Here is a 19,691-nt window from a genome sequence, read left to right on the forward strand (position 1 = left end):
CCTGAAAGTAACAAGAAATGCTTGTGGCCCCATTTCTCCTTCCAGCTCCCTATTTTTCAGCTCTCCCTTAGAGGAAAAGTCTCTCTAGATTTATTGAGGTTCCCTGTCTCCACCTCAAGCATTCCCTCCTCAATGAACCCCACTAGGCTTTTGCCCCACCCACCAGTGAAAATAACCCCTCAAGAAGTTACTCCCGTTGCCACTATAATGGTGACTTCTCCATCATCATCTTCCAGACACTCTCAGAGGCATCTGACACTGTGAGTACTCTCTTCCTCTGAAAGTCCCTGAAAATCAGAGGCTTGCTTCTTTACTTATGAAGCTAGCACCCACACAGCCAGTCAACTCCACCACCTTTCCAGGGAAGCTCCGAGCACCCTCTCGGAAACCTCCCAGCCCATCACTCCCCATTCTCTAACCCTGCTTTCTGTTCTTTATACCACTAACTGAAATTCAGATTTTTTATCGATTCCCTTGTTTATTGTCTATGATCCCATGGAATCATAAGCTTCATGAAAACCAGGACCATGTCTGTTCTATCTCAATAAACACAACTCTTTGTGGGGTGACTCAAGGAATGAATGAATAATACTAACTTTTCTTGCAAGTAGAAAACTATCAAAGCTGACTCTGCCCTGAAGGTCCATAATTCTATGATGGAAATAAAGAGCAAAACTTTAAGAGCTTCTGTGAAAAACCAAAAGGAAGCAAATGAATTCTCATGGGCAAGTAAGGAAATACTTCAGGGGAAAATGTTAGGTATCACTTTGTTAAAGATGATGATATCTCTGAACATTTATTTAAATACAGAAGGAAGGAACTGTGAATTGTTGATTGGAGCCCCCAAAATACCAGGGGCCTCTCTGACTAAACACTTCCACTAAAAGCTGGCTTCTGACGTGACATGCGGTGAGCGGCTCAAGTCTGGGCACCATGTGGCCAGAGACACCAACATGTAGGACTCCCAGCCAGGCGCTGCCTGCCACTCCCTAAGGAGAGCTGTCACTGAGCCCACATGAGTCAAAAGAGGAAAACTGAAATGACCAAGCATATAGGCTGCTATGAGAATATTCAAAGATTAATTTGTTTCTGACGAGAGAGCCAAACTATCTCCATGGACCCAACTGAACCCCATACAGTAAGGATAGGCAATGAAATGTTCACCAGCTCACCATGAACTTAGGGAAAATCTCCATGATAGTAAGCAAGATAATGGAAGAAAATAAGCATAAGTGTATACTTCCACCAACAGCAGGCAAAAACCATGTTAAGAGTTTTTTCTTTCTGAAAACATAACGTCGAAACAGATTTCAATTACCGTTGATTTTCCTCACACATCATTCAGGAAAAGAGAATGCCTTGGATCAGTTCCTAAGGTTTTAGGTTGGTGCCCCTCCATAATTCCATCAGAAACAGAATGCTGGGGTGGAAGGAGAGAATTAATTGAGTACTTACTCCGTGAGTGCTTACATAAACACTTACATTTGTTCCTATAGGAAATACTGCAATGAATTATAGCATGATTAATGTAATGATGAGGGATTTCAACCCAGGTGGTGTTTTTTAAGTCATCAGCACAGGAGGGTCCCAAACCTAGGAGGTTGAGGGAAGGAAGAGGTTCCATTGAACCAGGAACCAGGATCATATTATTAACCACATTTGTGCCAAGAGCTGCCACAGTGATAAAAATCAAAGAAGGATGGTGCCAGAACCTAGTGATGATGGCAGAGGGACACAAAGGAGAATCATGCATTTGCTCTTAACAGATCCACATGACAGTGAAGATGACTGTGTTGAGGAACTGGACCACTCTTCTAAGTAAATGTGATGCAATGAAACTTAAGAGGACTCCAAAGTCCACTGTGATATCCACTTGGGTTTGTTTTTAAAAGTGGCTCTGCTGGGTAGTTCAAAGAACAATGGACCAGGAAGTCTGATCCAAAATCTGATCTTCAAATTGACTTGGGGTTTGGGGCACACCAATTGCCTCTGGGACCTCATTTTCCTTATGTATAAAACGAAAACATTAGCCCAGTGTACTAATCATGTATTTTTATTCTATATTTTTGTTTCTTTAACATCTTGAGGCCTTGCTAACTCTGGAGGGAATGCCCCTCCCAGGGCCAACTGATTCTCAGAAACAGCAAACAACTCTCCTTTGAGCTTGTCTTTCCTGTGCAAACCAACCAATCCAGAGCCATAACCCCAATGCCTCCTTTATGGCGCTCTTCCACTCCAGGCCAGGCTGACACCCCAGGGCCAGGTACTGGACCAGAGCTGGCCCCTATTCACCCCAGGGCCAGGTACCAGATGACTAGAGATAACCCCTATACTCCCACAGCCCAGTGAACTTATTCAAACTAGTCAAGCCTAAACCTGTTCACCTTCCTTTGTAAACTACAATAAGGGCTCTGGTCCACATTTGCCTCTCACTTCCTATACCTCTTGAATGACCCTGTTGCTTCTTCATGTGGCTGCCTTTGGCGTGGTATACTCCCTCCTCTTTGGATCTGTGAGTATAACACGCTATCTTTTCCAGGACAGTTTTCACCTGATCTGTTGACCTCACCACACCACACCTCAACACACCAACAGCAAAAAATCTACATTTTAAAACACCCAGATAATCTCCAAAGTTCCCTAACAGCTTTAAAATTTTATATTTCTACATTCTCATGAATAAAGGCCAAAAAAAAAAAAAGTTCTATTCCTTTAGATCAGGGATCAGGAAACACTGTGTGAAAAGGGCTAGAAAGTAAATATTTCAGGCTTTGCTGGACACAAGGTCTCTGTCTCAGATGCATCTGTGTGTTTGTAAATTTTACGACTCTTTAAAAATGTCAGTACCACTCTTACCTTACAAACCACGGAAAGACAGGCTGCAAGCCAGTTGGCTTTGTGGGCCACAGTTTGCCAAACTCTTTAGATGAGAAGGGTAAGTCAACAGACCTAAGAACATCTTGTGAAACACAAAAAGCTTTATTGAATCCCCACTCAAATTGAACATGGCTCTGCAATACACAACTGGGAAAGCACTATTTGCAAAGGTGTACAATAAACTCTAAATGCTTTCCTTAAATGTAAATGTCACAGCAAAAAAGTCAACTGAAACCATCCACTCTGACCTAGAAATAGCTTTCGATTGCAAGGTGCTATTCTAACAGTTTTCAAAGACAGTTAATCACCACTAGCAGTTGAAGAAAAAGAACTTTCCTGGGGCAGGGGGGAAATGCTGAACTTTCCAAGAGCAAAACAATGCTTCTAACTGTTTAAAGGATAATCTCAGTGGAAGTACACAAAATACCCCAGCAAAGTTGATCATTAGGGCAATTTTAATTTAATTTCCAAATTCTCCTCAACTAATATTTAAGTACCAACAATATACGTGTTGAACAAGGGTGCAGCACTATAATCCCAAATCAAGGCAGAGAGAAAGGAAAACAAAAAAAAATAAATTTTTTGGTTCAAGGAACTGGTGAAAGGCACAAACCCAAAATGGCTCAGTATTTTCAATCTTTTACGCTTGCTTTATCCCCCGAAATGACTGTACTTTAGTAAGAAGTGTAGATATGTACCCAATTTGAACAAGTGGCTAGGAACACTTGAACATGGGCTATGTCCACAAGAGAGGAAAGAGAAGGTAAAAATAGATGCTCAAAGGCTCGGCGCCCATTGGTAAAACCTTGTGTTTTATTCTGCGAGTGCTCGTAAAGAATAAATGGGGTAGTCACAAGAGTGACCCTAGAATGGAAATGGGAGCTGCAGAGACTCAGAGACTGACTTGCTTCTCATGATGAGGCTTTTTGATAGCCACAGACAACCTGAGAAGCAGCAAATCATTTCTGGAGAAATCAATTCATTCTAATTGTAACAATAAAGCGTTACTGTATTACATAGTAATTTCAATCACAGATTTCATCAGAGGAAATATTTAACTGGGTAAATTCAGCTAACTGAGGGGGCAAAAACACCTAACTGGCTTATTTTAATGACAGGGAAACCTCTCAAACATCTCTGACATTTCTGATAATTGGGGCTTTTAGCTTCATCAGGCTACAAAATTTAAATTAAAATATATCAGAATATGGCAAAAACAAATGTTATTAAGAATATAAATTAAAAGGCAGGGCGCCTGGGTGGCTCAGTCGTTAAGCGTCTGCCTTCGGCTCAGGTCATGATCCCAGGGTCCTGGGATCAAGCCCCACATCAGGCTCCCTGCTCCGCGGGAAGCCTGCTTCTCCCTCTGCCACTCCCCCCGCTTGTGTTCCCTCTCTCACTGTGTCTCTCTCTGTCAAATAAATAAATAAAATCTTAAAAAAAAAAAAAAAAAGGAATATAAATTAAAAGGCAAATGCCTACGGCAGGCGTCTTGTGCGGCAGGGGGATGCTCTCTATGGCTCCCACGGTTCTGTTATGCAGTCGAACTAGTAAGACAGCCCCATACAGTTTGTTTCTGTTATTGAAAAACTGTTTTTTTTTTTTTCCTTCCAATTCCTTGTAGGGTGTTGGAGCTCTGGTTTCAATCGGTGTCACCAAACATTTCTTTCTACTGTCAAAGGGGATACCTCTTCTAGGAATACTTCCTTTGCTAATCCTTCCTCTAATCATATGAAAAGGAGAAGTAAGGAGAAGGGGCGGGAGGAAGAAGGGGAACATTTACACTGCATTTTCTGCAGACCAGATGCTAATATTACCCCCATTTTCCAGATGAGGGAACTTAGGTACAAACAAGTTAAAAAAAAAAAACTTGGCCAAAATCATACAACTACTTGGGTTAAATTCCTTTAGTTGCTCCCATAACCTTCTAGACATGACTGTACCTTTGAAATTATTACACTGTTTTATAGGACCCTATTGATAAATGTCTCCTCCACTAAGTCCTCAGCACCTTGAGGGGAAGAACTTTAACGGTCTCTTATCCTTGTATCATTCAGTAGTTGCTGATTAGTTGAATGAATGAACGAACGAATGAACCAAAAACCAATGAAGGAAGTCAGCTGAAGCCTGGTGACTGTAAAGGCAGAAGTATTTTTTACTGAAGGCTATACCGTGGATTCACCATGAATTTCATTTAAGAGACCACTAAAATTTTATTCTTCAAAAGGCATTTCTGTGAATCTTGCCATAAGACAAACAGCTCTAACATTTTTTGAGCAAACTAAAATGATAATCCTTAGATACAGAGCATAGACAACCTTTTGCAATTCAAGGTAAGAAGTAAATTTTGCTCCAAAAGAATTCAAGAAGTTAAAATTCAATTCGTTTGCTAAGGAAGATCTGCTGAAAGCTAATTAGCTCTTAATGGAAATGAGCTCCTGGGGTAGCGCTCTCCCTGAGAACAATGGTTCAGTGCAACCTACTGTAAAATTAAGGAGAGCAAAAAGGGCAGAGCTCAGAGGAGTTAACACATCCCTTCTGATAGTAATGTTGGACCAATGTGGTAAACAATTTACCTTTCTGCTATAAACCCAGTCAGAAACTAGATTTACCAGGGCAGTGGTGTTTTTAAAAAAAAAAAAAAAATCCCAGTCAGATACAATGCAGATTTGATCATGCTCTTGTCTCTTATTTGAAGGAATAATAAATTCATAGTTGTGCTCTGACTAAGCTTTTGAAGATTTCTTTATCCACTAAGAATCCTCTAAAATAAGAATAAACACAATGAAATAATGTTGCACTTGGCATAGGATGATTTAATATTCTAGTGATTATTATTTGGTACTTTAACTCTAAATGCAGTTGACCCTTGAACATTACTGGTTTGAACTTCATGGGTCTTATACATGGATTTTTTTTTTTATAAATACAGTACAGTATTATAAATGTCATCTCTTCTCCTTATGATTTTCTTAATAACATTTTCTTTTCTCTAGCTTACTTTATGTATGTATGTAATACATATAACATACAAAATATGTGTTGATTGGCTATTTATGTTATCAGTTAATACTAGGCTACTAGTCCTTAAGTTGTGGGGGAGTTTTGACCATGCCTCTAACCCCTGCGTTGTTCAAGGCTCAATTATAAATACAAGATAAAATGACTATACTTCAAAGAACATGATGCAGATGGAGCCAATAAATAAGCTAAATTTATAATAAATCGTTCATATTTATTTTATATTACTAGAAATCTATCTGTACATAAAAATTAAGGCACTCTACCCTTGATATACACTTTAGGCATTTTGCCTAAAAGTCACTGCTACCAAGTGACTGGGGACAATCTCCTAGGTTAATGAGTTACCATTTTAAGACATGGGCCAAAGTTAGGGACGAATGACACTCTTTTCAGGGTTAGACCTAACTTTGTTTTAGTTACAGTAAGCAACTAAACATAAGACATTCACAAAAATTGACCTATTATACCACAAATAAAATCCAATAAAAATTAGCAAAAACAAAAATATGATCTGATCACAAAGCAAGAAAACTAGAAATTAGTAACAAAGAGGGAATATTCACCTATCACAATGGCAAAGGTCAAACACATATACACACTAATGTGGTAAAGGTCTGGCACACATAGGCACTCTCATATACTGCTGGTGGAGAATAAACTGCACAACCTAGATGGGGGGCAACTGGGAAATATTTGTCAAAATACAAATGCTTAGACCAGTCCTTCCCAAACTCGCCCGCACATTGTAATCACCTGGTGAGAGTCAACAATTACTGGTGCCTGTAGATTTTTATTTAGTTGGGCTGGGGTGTGGCCAGTCTTCAGACTTTTTAAAAGATTCCCCAGATGACACTAATGTACAGTAAGTTTGGGAATCGCTGGCTTATGTACCCTTTGATGAAGTAATTCCACTTTTCATTACTTAACCTACACATATATATTCACACATGGGATGAATGGTCTATGTCATTAATTGTAGCTTTGTTTTATAATACCAAAAGTTTAGAAAAACATAAATGTTCACCAAAAGGGAACTTGTTAAATAAATATGGAGTATTCGTAAAATGCAATGCCTATGCATCTGTTAAAAAGAAATACAGATGGTATGTGAATTATATCCCAATAAAGCTATGGTATGTATTTTTAAAAAGAAGCGCAGAACGGTGCATATAGCATACTACCATCTGTATGAAAAACAACACACACACACATGCGCGCGCGCACACACACTGAGAAGAGTGGCTTTCTCCTTGGGTAAAAATATGCTTTTCTCTGTATACTCTTTCAAATACTGAAATTTGTATTGTGTTATGTATTAACTCTTAAAAAATCATCTTTTTCTCTTTTTTAAAAAGATTTATTTATATGAGGAAGAAAGAGCACATGTGCATGCGCACATGCAAGTGGGGGGAGGGGCAGAAGGAGAGAGAGAATCTTAAGCAGGCTCCACACCCAGCAAGGAGCCCAATGGAGGAGGGGGAGGGGGGCTCAATCTCACAACCCTGAGATCATGACCTGAGCTGAAACCAAGAGTCAGACGCTTAACCAACTGAGCCACCCAGGCACCCCTTAAAAAATAAATCTTAAAAATTAAAATGAAATATAAAATCAATCTGGTCGTATTATTCTCCAAGCAAACAGTCTGTATAAGCTAATATTCAAAGGGGCACAAGAGAACATTTTGGAGTGATGGAAATATTCTATCTTGATAGAGGTGGTGGTGCACAATTGTACATGTTTCTCAAAACTCAGAAAACTGTATAGCCAAAATAAGTGAGTTCTAGTCTATGTAAATTGTCCCTCAATAAACCAGACTTAAAATAAATTTTTTTAAAGCTTATATGACAACCACACAATGGCAGCAGGAATGCAAATTGGTACAATGAATCTGGAAAACAGCTTGGCAGTATCTACTCAATCTGGGGGAGCACCAGCTCTGTGAGCTCATAATTCCACTCCAGCATGGGTGCCCAATGGCAACATGTGCATAGATTCACCAAGGAACATGCAAAGGAAAACTCACTGGCCAAACTATTCAAGACAGCAAAAAATTGGAAAGTTGTTCAAAGTAAAATGGATTAGCAGACTACGGTGTACGTGTGCAATGGAAAGCCAGGCAGGAGGTGATTCAGTTTGAGGAGGGGCATCGCCAAGACAAAGAAACTGTTGGCAAAGAGCATGAGCAAAAAAATACAAATGCCCCAACAATAAAGATATTCAACCACACTCATGATGAGAGAAATGTGAATTAAAACTACTCTGAAATAACCTATTGCATCACACTGGAAAAATTCCAGTTTAATGACACATTCTGATGGCAAAGCTGCAGGGAAACAGGTATCCTCAAACATGTCCCTTGGAGGTGGAAAATGGTAAAATCCCCATGAAGGACAATTTGGCCATACCTTTAAAAAGGTTTGTCAAATGCATTTATCCTTTGATACCTTAACACCAAGTTTAGGAATGTATCCCATAAGATGTACAAGCATACATACAAGATGATATAGAAGATTATTCATTGCAATATTGCAAGATTAGAACTCAAGTTTATCCACTGGACACTAATTAGATAAACTATGATACATCATCCATACAATGGAAGATTCTGTAACTATAAAGCCTAACAGGAAAGCTCTCTATATATTGCTACAGAAACAAATGTTGGGAATACACTGTTAAATGGCAAAAAAAAAAAGAAATCAAGGGGCAGAGAAACATACATAATATGCTACTTGTGTGTAAAAGGGAGAAATGAGAAAATACATATTCACATTAGCTTGCATTAGGACACAACATAAACAAAAGTGGTTAGCCATTTATGATAATGGGAAGCTGAAGGAAGAACAGAATGGGTAGAAAAAGGAACAAGACTTCTCAGTATCTATCTTTTGATATATCGATCTATATTATATACAAATCTTCATATCTGTATCTGTTTATATATATATGTATATGGATCTTTATATCTCTATATCTATCTGTCCATAAATATATATTTCCCCCCCAATGGAAATCTATTGCCAATTCCAAAATGTTACACTTTTTTACAACTCCAGTTAGGGAAATAAAAACAAACTTCAAAGTCTAATTACTTTCCCTTCCCCATCCCTCCCATCAAGGTGTGTGAATAGACCTTGCAAGTTGCACACAGGTTGTGCTACAGCCTGTGCGCCTAGGACCTCCCTTTCAAGGTGTGGGGTGGGGAGAAGGTGGGGTGGATGGCAATAGGCTTTTAATGCTTTGCCCTTCACCTCTGGAGCCTCAGTCAAAACTGTTTGCCTTTTCCATAAGAAAAGCAAACAAACAGGGTACCTGGGTGGCTCAGTCAGTTAAGCGTCTGCCTTCATCTCAGGTCATGATCCCAAGGTCCTGGGATCAAGTCCCGCATCTGGCTCCCTGTTCAGCAGATAGCCTGCTTCTCCCTCTCCCTCTGCCCCTCCCCCTGCTTGTGCTCTCTTGCATGCATACTCTCTCTCTCAAATAAATTTTTAAAAAAGGAAAGAAAGAAAAGCAAACAAACAGAAGAGTGAATCCAGAAAGAGACCTTATATACAGCAAAGGTGGTATTTAAATGGGAGGGTCATAAGTAGTTTCAGGTAACAAAATTATTTGGATATCTCTGTATTCAAATTTATCTTGCCCATTTAATCTGTTACACAGTATTGTATATTATGGCTATATTATAATTTAAAAATTATTTTTCTCATTTTAAGAATTATTTGCCTGAGTGGAAATCTTTGTATATATAGGAGTTTTTCTCTACAGGAGATATTTCAAAGAAGAACTGAAACTGAAGGCTATGCACCTTTTACAATTAAATATAGTAAATAAACATTAAGAGGTTCAACATTATCAGTAGGTAAGTAAATGCAAAATGAAATCTCATTTCCATCCATTAGCAAAGGTATCACCAAGAGTATGAATAAATACTGATATAAAAAATCTCCCAATAATTTTGATAAATAAAAAGGCAAATTTCAGAAAAATACATACATCTATGTATTATTGGGTACTATCTATGATTTTTTTTAAAATCAACAACCAGAAAGCAATGCCATTTATTTCTGATATGCATACTGACTTTTAACAGCCAGAAAAGATTCAGGACAGACACACACCAAAACAACAACTATTATCCCTGGGAGAGAGACCTGTGTATGGCAGTGTGGGAGGGAAACGAGGAAGCTGAGGGGACCTCTTGATTTTACTGCTGGATTGTAATACACAGACAATATATTCAGATGTTACTTGTCAAAGCAAAGAAAAACATTTATCAAAATTAGTTCATTGAGGGGACGCCTGGGTGGCTCAGTCGGTTAAGCATCTGCCTTCAGCACAGGTCATGATCCTGAGATCCTGGGATCCCTGCTCTGTAGGGAGCCTTCTTCTCCCTCTCCCTCTGCCTCTCTTTCTCTCTGTTTGTCTCTCATGAAAAAATAAATCTTTTAAAAATTTGTTCATTGAATTCTGCTTGTAAAGGTAAAAAAAAAAAAAAAGAATAAAGTGTCTTCCAAGCTTACTCATTTTTAAAATAAAAAGATTATATATAAGTCACAAACTTCACTAGGTTCTTTCCCACAAAGTGAGGAAATTCAGATGAATTTCATAGAGAGTTGGCAAAAAGAGGAAGGAGCTTAGAAAGCATGCCACATGAGTGAGCAAGAGTCGACATTAAAAAAGTAAACGCAACCTGCCCCATCTAATGAAAGGATAAAATTAGTATACAGTATTAGTACCTGGTATTAAAACTCCAGGAAAGAAGTAACTATATGAATTTATATTTGACTTCTAATACAGATACACTCTTTATAATGAAATTTCTATGTAGGAATAGAGAAAAGTACCTTTGAGTGACGATTTTGGAAGTCTCATTGGTCAGACTTTTAAAAGGCTATAGAGACACAGGATTTAGAATTGGCAAGGGTACATGCTCCCCAAATTCTTTTGCAACATGACATTGAGAGTACAAAGTAGTATTTATATGTCACTCTCTGGAAATGAATGAGGCTGCACACAGCCTGGGAACAGGCCTGAAATCTACATTCACCCTCAGCCTTGCAGATGACCCAAAGCCTGAGAGCACCTTGGCACCCCAGGGACTCAGTCATGGCACACCTCCGTGCCCTGGCCCAGCCACCAGAAAGGTTGCAGTTCAGCCTTTCACCCAATATGGAGAGTCTACAAACAGACCTTCCTGTTCACTCCTAACACTGATGGTGACTCATCACTACGCAGTACCTTCTGTGGCAGAACAACGGAGCAGATGAAAACAAGGTGGTTGGGGCTGCGTGACTTTGTTCTTTCCTAAAGACCAACCGTAGAGGTGTCCCAAGCCAGAGGTCCTTGGCCATCACCTAACAACTACAACTAGCTGTCTTGACTGAGAGCAAGGAGGGCCTCCTCTTCTCCGCCCCTTCTATGGAGCTGGGCTCTCTCTGACAAACTCTCCCATGCCAGACTGAAAGCAGGTGCCAGTCTCCTAGAAACTAGCTCTAAAATATTCGGCATCATCACACGTAGTACCTTCCATAGAGGCAAAAGCTCTCCCTTGCTGAATAAAAGTATGTCAATTTAACAAAATGGTAGAAAATAAGAGTCTATAAATACCAGACAGATTTAATAAACAACTGCTCAGTACAATAGGAAGCACCAATTGACATTTTTTTAAATGTGTGTTAGTTTTTTCTCTTTAAAGAATTTATAATTTTTTTAAAGATTTTATTTATTTATTTGACAGAGAGAGAGAGGGGGCACAAGCAGGGGGAGTGGCAGGCAAAGGGAGAAGCAGCCTCCCCACCGAGCAGGGAGCCTGATGCAGGACTCGATCCCAGGGCCCTGCGATCATGACCTGAGCCGAAGTCCACCCAGGTGCCCCAAGAATTTATCATTTTAAAGCATCATGAATTCCAGAGTATACAAATCCAATAAGGGATAAAAATATGAGAATGAGACCAAAACCGCATAAACGTGAGATACCATAAACCCTCAAACTTGAGAAATGACCACTTCGGTAATTCAATTGTTAATCTTTCAGAATCTCATCATCTTTAACATTTTTAGAACATATGAAATTCATTCTGTAGATGAAAAACAAGAAAAATAAAGCTGGAGTTATAGTACCTGGTGAAAGCCGGGTTGTGTTCCGTCATGGCTACTAGCAGTTTCAGAGCGTATGCTGGGACTGGGTCTGGCTCTGTGAGGATGTGCTCATACCTGCGATGATAGTGATGAAAAAAGGACTCAGTGGTTTTCTTCGCTTAACCTCTCCTCTGAACAACGGAAGCAATACACCGTAAGGTGCAAACATAAAGACACCGAAATAAACGTATGAGCTATAGGACCTGCACAGGACACTTAACCTCATGGAACTTCCAAGAGCTTCACTTGGCAGCGGGGGGTGAGGACACTGACCTGCCTCACAGAGATCTGTTTGGGGGAAGATCCAATGAGACAATCCAGTAAAAGGATTAGTACTGGGCTGCATGCATAGTAAGAGACCAATAAAAATTAGGCATTTGTGGCAGGGTCCCCAAGAGCACCCTCAAGTTCAGAGATGTGCTCGTGATAGATACTCAGTAGAGCTACATGGTTGGAACATACAGGTGGATACAGGTGGAGACTCTGTGCACATCCTTATGCTCTCCTCCTCCCATTAGAGGTCAGAGAACAATCTTTTCCCCAGCAACAAAAATGTAACACATGGGGGGATATTTCTGCCCCTAAGAGACTCAAGTGACCAAGGTTTTCACTGGGGGCTGGACACATCTAACAAGAATCAAAACCCCTCCCAGGAGGAAAGCAGACATTCAGCGTAAACCCTGCTGTATGCACAATAGGCCAGGCAGCCCGAACTACACCCAGCAGTTAAATAGTGACTGGAAACACTATGAGCACCAATTTCTAAGACGCCAGCCTGCCAAGGGCCGGCCTATCACCCCGCAAGCCGGCCTTTCTAAGGGGAACAGTCGCAGACCTGCTATGTTAACTCTTTCCTGCACAGTATTCTTCTTACGAAAACTTTAAAATCTGAAATGAAAATTACTACCAGAGAGAATAACACTAAAAAATAAAAGAATAAAAGTTCTTTTTTTTTTAAAGATTTTATTTATTTATTTGACAGAGAGAGACACAGTGAGAGAGGGAACACAAGCAGGGGGGGTGGGAGAGGGCAGGAGCCCAATGCGGGGCCATGACCCGAGCCGAAGGCAGATGCCCAACGACCGAGCCACCCAGGTGCCCCAATGAGTAAAAGTTCTTTATTAACTGAAAATTTCCACAGCACAGTTCAGACTGCGCCCCCATGTTATTTGTGAGGCAGACGCTGGTTTGCAGACTGCGTCTTACCTACTCAAGTTCAGCTATCTGGTCTACAGCACCGTGGAGGAGTTCAAGAAATAAGTGTCAGGTGAAGGGATGGACAGACAGTTGGAGAAATGGATGGACATATGAACAGTTGAACAAACAAACCAATTAACTTTATGACTCTACTCTCTGGAACAACCAACAATTAAAAAGGGAGTAAACTATCTCCCCAAACCCAAAATGTATATTTAAAAATCCATGACATGAAGCGGATGTTTTTCATCTGGAGAATAGGGCCCCAGGATCTTACTCAGAGTCTATTTACTCTCATTTTGGAAATCATTATATAACAAGCTTAATTATGCAGCCTCTAATCCCACAGCCATTAAAAAGGAGCCAAGTAAAGGTAAGAGAGGGACTATTACAGAAAGAAGTGGGACTTGAAGGCATAGGAAAAAAAAAAAAAAAAAAGCAAACTCAAGAACTCCAGAGAGAAGTCTGGGGAGTATTTAATGTAGAAGCAGCAGCTGCTCATACCTCAATGGGACCAGAGGGCCCATTACACATCATATTGCTCAAAATGGGGGTAGTGAGTAAAGAAAATGTTAAATTGGGTAGAGTGCTCTGTTCAAGGAGGCAGGAAGTACCATATTTTAGAAAGATTTCTTATAAAATATTTTTAAATTATAGCAATTAAAAGTTTTGCCCAGGTATGACAAAGATGAAAGTCAAAATGCCAATCATTCATAATAAAATCATAAATGTTAATAAATCAAAGAGAACGGTATGTTAAAAAAAAATACAGCACAACCTAAGCATCAGTAATTTCAGGAATGAAAAAAAATCAAATTTAGAAAAACAATACGTTTTATCATCTGAATAAAACAAAATTGAAAGAAATACCTTTAGAGGTGATAAAAGTGTATTCATAAAATTTAACATCCAGTTTGAACTCTTTTTTTTAATTTTATTTTATTATGTTATGTTAATCCCCATACATTACATCATTAGTTTTAGATGTAGTGTTCCATGATTCATTGTTTGCGTATAACACCCAGTGCTCCATGCAATACGTGTCCTCCTCAACACCTATCACCGGGCTAACCCATCCCTCTATCTCCCTCCCCTCCAGAACCCTCAGTTTGTTTCTCAGAGTCCATAGTCTCTTATGGTTCGTCTCCCCCTCTGATTTCTCCCCCTTCATTTTTCCCTTCCTACTATCATCTTTTTTTTTTTTTTTTAACATATAACGAACTCTTTTTAAAAAAGGAACTCAGCATATTAGAGAGAAATCATTATTCCTTTCTCGAGGAGTCTTGTACAATCAAAAGCTCTTACATCCTAAGTTGGGGGCACCCAAGACGACCTTCAGGTTTAATGGTTTGCTAGAAAGACTCACAGAAAAGGTGTTACGCTAACAATTATGGTGTGTTACAGTGAAAACCAGCGTAGATGAAAGGCGCTTAGGGCAGAGTCCAGGCAGGACCAGGAGCAAGAAGCCAGTTGTCCTTGCCCAATGGAGGTGGGTGGACAGAGCTCAGCCTCCAAGCAACACTGCAGACAGCACACAGGATGTGCTGCCAGCCAGGGAAGCTCCCTGGAGCACTGGTGTCAAGAGTGGCATTAGGGATCAGTCACATGGGCATGGCCATGTGTCTGTGAGCTAACCTTAGTTGCTCAGTCTCCAGCCCCTCCAGAGGTCAAGCCAATAAGCTATAGTCCAAGGCCCCCACCAAAATTCACATTGTTAGCATAAAGTATCTGGCACGGCTCAAGGCCCCCTGTATACAGACTCTCTTATCAGAAAGGATAGTATAGAGGCTCAGAAATTATCTCCCAGAAGAAGGTCAAGGGCCAGTCTCTTTGTAGCATGTAGGGCTTGAACACCCCACACTTGCTAAGTTAGCTCTTCAGGGCACACATCCTGAAAAGCGAAACTGAGGCACTGAGTTGAAAGTGAGGCATTAAGTCAGATAAGAGAAGGATGTACCCTGCAGCTGCCTACCAGTATGTGGAAATTATCATCCAGAGAATTTCAACTGAAGTGGGGATGGGAGGCTTCGGATGAGTCACACAAACACACTGGACGATGGGCCCCCCTTGTCCCCATTCCCAGACTTAGCTGAATCACTGAGGAAAGGACCACAAGCCTATGAATTTAAAAAAGCTTCCCATGTAATCTTCTGTAGTTTTCTTGTGGAAAGTACAAGAGAAAATATGGGCAACTGGTTAGAAATGTAATAAACAATCCCAAGAAGACTGAGAAAACACAAACTATTTTAAAATAGAGTTAATAGGAATATGTAGAATCTACATTTAAAAAGAACACGTATGAAGCTTGACTGACTGAAATTCAAATGTCTTAGGTTGTTTGAGGTTATCTAACCTTGAAATGGGAGGGAAAGATGAAGACTGTACCAGCCTAATGCATGAGAATTTTCCTAAAGAATATTGTTATGTTTTTCTCCCCTTGGAAAAAGAAGGATAGGATTCATAATAGATATGTTTAGAATACAAATACTGAATATATTGAATATACTTTCATTTCATCAAAGATAGGCTTGTAATAGTCAGCAAGAACTAGCCAGAAGAATGCTGCGATTTATTAAGCTTGTCTTCTGAACAGAGATAAAGCAGCTGAGCTAATGGTAATTGGATCTCGCACTCCTCTGAATGTGACTTGGTGGGAAACAAACAGTGATGAGTCCAGACTACTGAAAAGGCTTGGAAGGACAGTGACCCAGGGAAGAGCTGGCCCATTCTGATGGACAGGGGCTGGAGAGGAGCACTCCAAGTGCCCTGAGCCTAGATACAGACTAAGATCGCTAACAACATATGCCCCCACTCTTCTTTGTCTAGAATCCTCCCAAATAAGGGGTCTTTTCCAGGTCCCAAACAGCTGAACCCAGGCAGGAAAAGCCATTCGTATTAAATCCATATCTATCCCAAAGGAGAGAACACTTCTAAAAATCACATATTCAGGGATCCAAGGGATGGTCTCTTCCCTATCTTGCTAAGTGAAACTGGTGAAACTGGTGCCCAATTAGGTAAGCTGGCAGGAAGCAGAAACAGGCTATCAAAATAACTCTGCATTATTGGAAGAAGCTACTCTGGGGAAGTGAGCAAAGATTTGGCCAAGTGGAAAGAAGTATCTATTCTGCTGGGGGAAAAGGGGAGGCCGATATCTTGAAGAGGTCCAGTCTGCTTGGAGTAAGCCACAAATTCACATTTCTACATCTCAATGGAGTGGGCTCTGAGAATTTTAGGGGAAAGAAGGATTCCAGAATATCCAAGGAACTTTAGAGGGAAGTACAATGAGGAAGATCCTGCTAAATGAAAAAATGAATTACTTTACAAAATCATAATAATTATTAAGTGTTGTAGGATCAAGAACATACATATAAATTAAGGAAAGAAAGGTGACATACATTGGACAAGAAAGAGTGATCTTAGAAAGGGGGTTAGAATGGTTAGGACATATCTTATGAAAATATATCACCAATAAATTAAGAATTTAAGTAAAAAATTTTAACTTCCATTAAAATCCTAAAATGAGTAAATATTCACATAATCTTGAGTGAAGCACTCTGTAGCATGACAATCAGAAAGGAATCAAAAAACATTTACAGCTTTAGGGGCTCCTGGGTGGCTCAGTCATTAAGCGTCTACCTTCGGCTCAGGTCATGGTCCCAGGGTGCTGGGATTGAGCCCCACATCGGGCTCCCTGCTCAGTGGGGGACCTGCTTCTCCCTCCCCCGCTCCCCCTGCTTGTGTTCCCTCTCTATGTCTCTCTCTGTCAAATAAATAAATAAAATCTTTAAAAAAAAAAAAAACATTTATAGCTTTAAAGTTTTTAAGTAGTATTTCTCAATGGCAAAACCTCCATAAATAAATCAAATGAGGGAAAAATTTGCAGAATGTTGGTAGAACAGAGTGGATATTCTTAATATATAAAAAGCTATTGCCAACCAATAAACAACCAAAAAAAAAAAAAGTGGACAAAATCCATCTAAGAAGAATATAAATGGCCAAGAAGCATGGAGGGAAATGGCCAACTTCACTAATATCTAAAGAATTCAAGAGATAACAAGGGTACAGCAAAATAGGTTCATAAAGGGAAGCTGGTAATATAAACTCTTCATCATCTCTGAAAAAAATTGCCAAAACCTATCAAATGCCGTTAAAAAGGTACATAATTTTATTATAGTGATTCCAACCCTAGAGATTCAACAAAAAGAAATAGTATGTACCCAAAGATGTAGCTCAAAAAGTGGCTGTTCGCAGCAGTATATATAATTATGAAATACTGGGAAAATCCTAGATATTCAGTAACTGGAAATTATTTAAATCATTTTTAGTACATTTATAAATGTAGATAAGTAGATTACAAGACAGTAATCTACTTATATTAGGATAGACAGAGATATTCACAGTATGGTATCTGGGAATTGGCAGGAAAGATAGGTTCTCAGGAGGAAATTTCAGAAAAGACTAAGTAAATCTCACCACAAATGGAGAAACCATATTGGAGAGCAGGCAGATATTAACATAAAACGGTAGGCAAGAGGCAAAATGTGGAGAGCCTTGAATGGCTGGATAAGTACTGTGAATGTTACTTTCTACAATGCAAAGGTTTTTGAGCAAGGGAAAAATGTGAAGAAGGCAGTGTGTCTAAAGGCATATCTAACAGAATGCAAGATGGATTCAAAGCTCAGAGCTTAGAGGAAAGAGATGTGTGGGGGTTAGCTCAAGAGAAGGCTGCCAAACAGCAAAGGCGTGAAGGTGAAACCCGCCTTTGGAGAACGCTGAGGACCTCCCCACCAGATGGCTGTGAGAAAGGAGTAGATAACCTACTCTTAGGCATTTTCTGTACAGTTTTGTCCAAAATGTGAACTAGGTGATATCTTGAGTCAACTCCAAAATTTTATGAACTGAGAAAGGTATGAACCAAATAAAGAGTTGGTATCTTGAGAGTTTTTCAGTCTGGTGATTTTTATGTGACCTGAGTTCTACATGATATTCCATTGTCTTGCATGGATGCATAGATATTTAAGTACATCAGAAGTTAAATGGATACATAAGTGGATGGGAAAACAGACAAATGGCATATATAAACATATATATTTATATATATTTTAATATTTTTAAGTGAAAGAAAGGTAGGTGTGACTTCAAAATAAGTGTTAAATACAATTTCAGATAGTAAACCCTCATCTCTTCTGGATTTCTTCAACAAAACCAACAGCAAATTTTTATTACAAAGGCCTGAAAGGCTCAAAAAAAAAAAAAAAAGGCTTCAATAAAGCAACACGCAAGGTTAACCAAATATTACCCAAAGAACTGGAGCAATATCACTATCCTGATTCAGAAGGATACAAGAATATTTACCCCTACTTTAACTCTGAGATTACCCTACTTTAGATTCCTATAGGTTGTATCCCAGGAGGGATCACTGTACCTAAATGCACTGATTTAGGTAGACAGTCAAAACATAGAAGGATTAAGTAAAAGGAACAAAGTAGAACATTATGATGCTTCTTTCTGCTACAAAAATAGTTGTGATTTAAATTTTATCTGCAAAATAAAATTATCTAACAAAAAGCTAAAATTGAAATACTCTGTCTATTCTGATTTCCATCAGAGATGGTCAAGTTCACATCTGTTTTAACATAGGATATTTGTGGTTAAGGGAGACAAAGACACAATAAAAACCATCTGGATGCCCGTTAAGCCACCAACATATAAGCCAGGTAGTCAAACTCAGGACTTTTACTGGATATTATTTCAAAACCAGATAAAGAGCTCTACGGTATATTGCCACTAATGGAATCCACTTACAAATTCCAATTTCTAAGAGGAAATACAATTCTAATTTGTAAAAAATATAGCCCTGAGATTCTAAAAAACAAAGGCTTAATAATTTATGAAGTCATTATGGCCCTGATGATGGCACAGGTCACAAGAGAATTATAAAGAAGAAAGGCAATACTCATTTTCCCCAGGAGAGAAATGCTGAATGCCATATTGTCATAAAAACACTGTAAGCACATTTATATCAGCATGATCTCTTTTCAAAACACACAAAGCTAAAAGAAAATATGAAAACTAAAATCCATGTTGGCAAAGTACTTCCAGCCTAGCAAAGGCAAATTCCACAGAGATTTTCCCCAGGGCTTGCTACCTCGCATGAAGCCTTTCCTGACTATCCTACCTAAAACAACCCCTTCCTCATTCCCCTTACGATCATTCTCTATCCCGACACTGTTTTATGTTTTGTTTTTCTTTACAGTGCTCACAATTAACTGCAATCATCTTATTTATTTGGTTACTGCTTTATCTTACCCACCAGAATGTAATTGCACTGAGGGGCAGGGATCCAATCTTACCCACCATAGCATCCCCAGTGCCTGGCACGTGGAAGTCACTCAATATATATTTATCGAAGGAAGGAAGGAAGGAAGGAAGGAAGGAAGGAAGGAAGGAAGGAA

General features: G+C 39.3%; 1 protein-coding gene across 1 annotated transcript in view; it reads right to left on the reverse strand.

The window, feature by feature from the left end:
• The window catches only part of ULK4 (unc-51 like kinase 4), a 580,245-nt gene that overhangs the window by 328,991 nt on the left and 231,563 nt on the right, over nt 1–19,691 (reverse strand). The window contains exon 30 of the mRNA XM_034992636.1: nt 11,994–12,114. Within this exon, the coding sequence (XP_034848527.1) occupies nt 11,994–12,114 (121 nt within the window). The remainder of the gene's footprint in view (nt 1–11,993; nt 12,115–19,691) is intronic.

This window comes from Mirounga leonina, unplaced genomic scaffold (genome assembly GCF_011800145.1).
Source record: "Mirounga leonina isolate KUSES-001 unplaced genomic scaffold, KU_Mleo_1.0 Mir_115, whole genome shotgun sequence".
NCBI lineage: Eukaryota > Metazoa > Chordata > Mammalia > Carnivora > Phocidae > Mirounga > Mirounga leonina.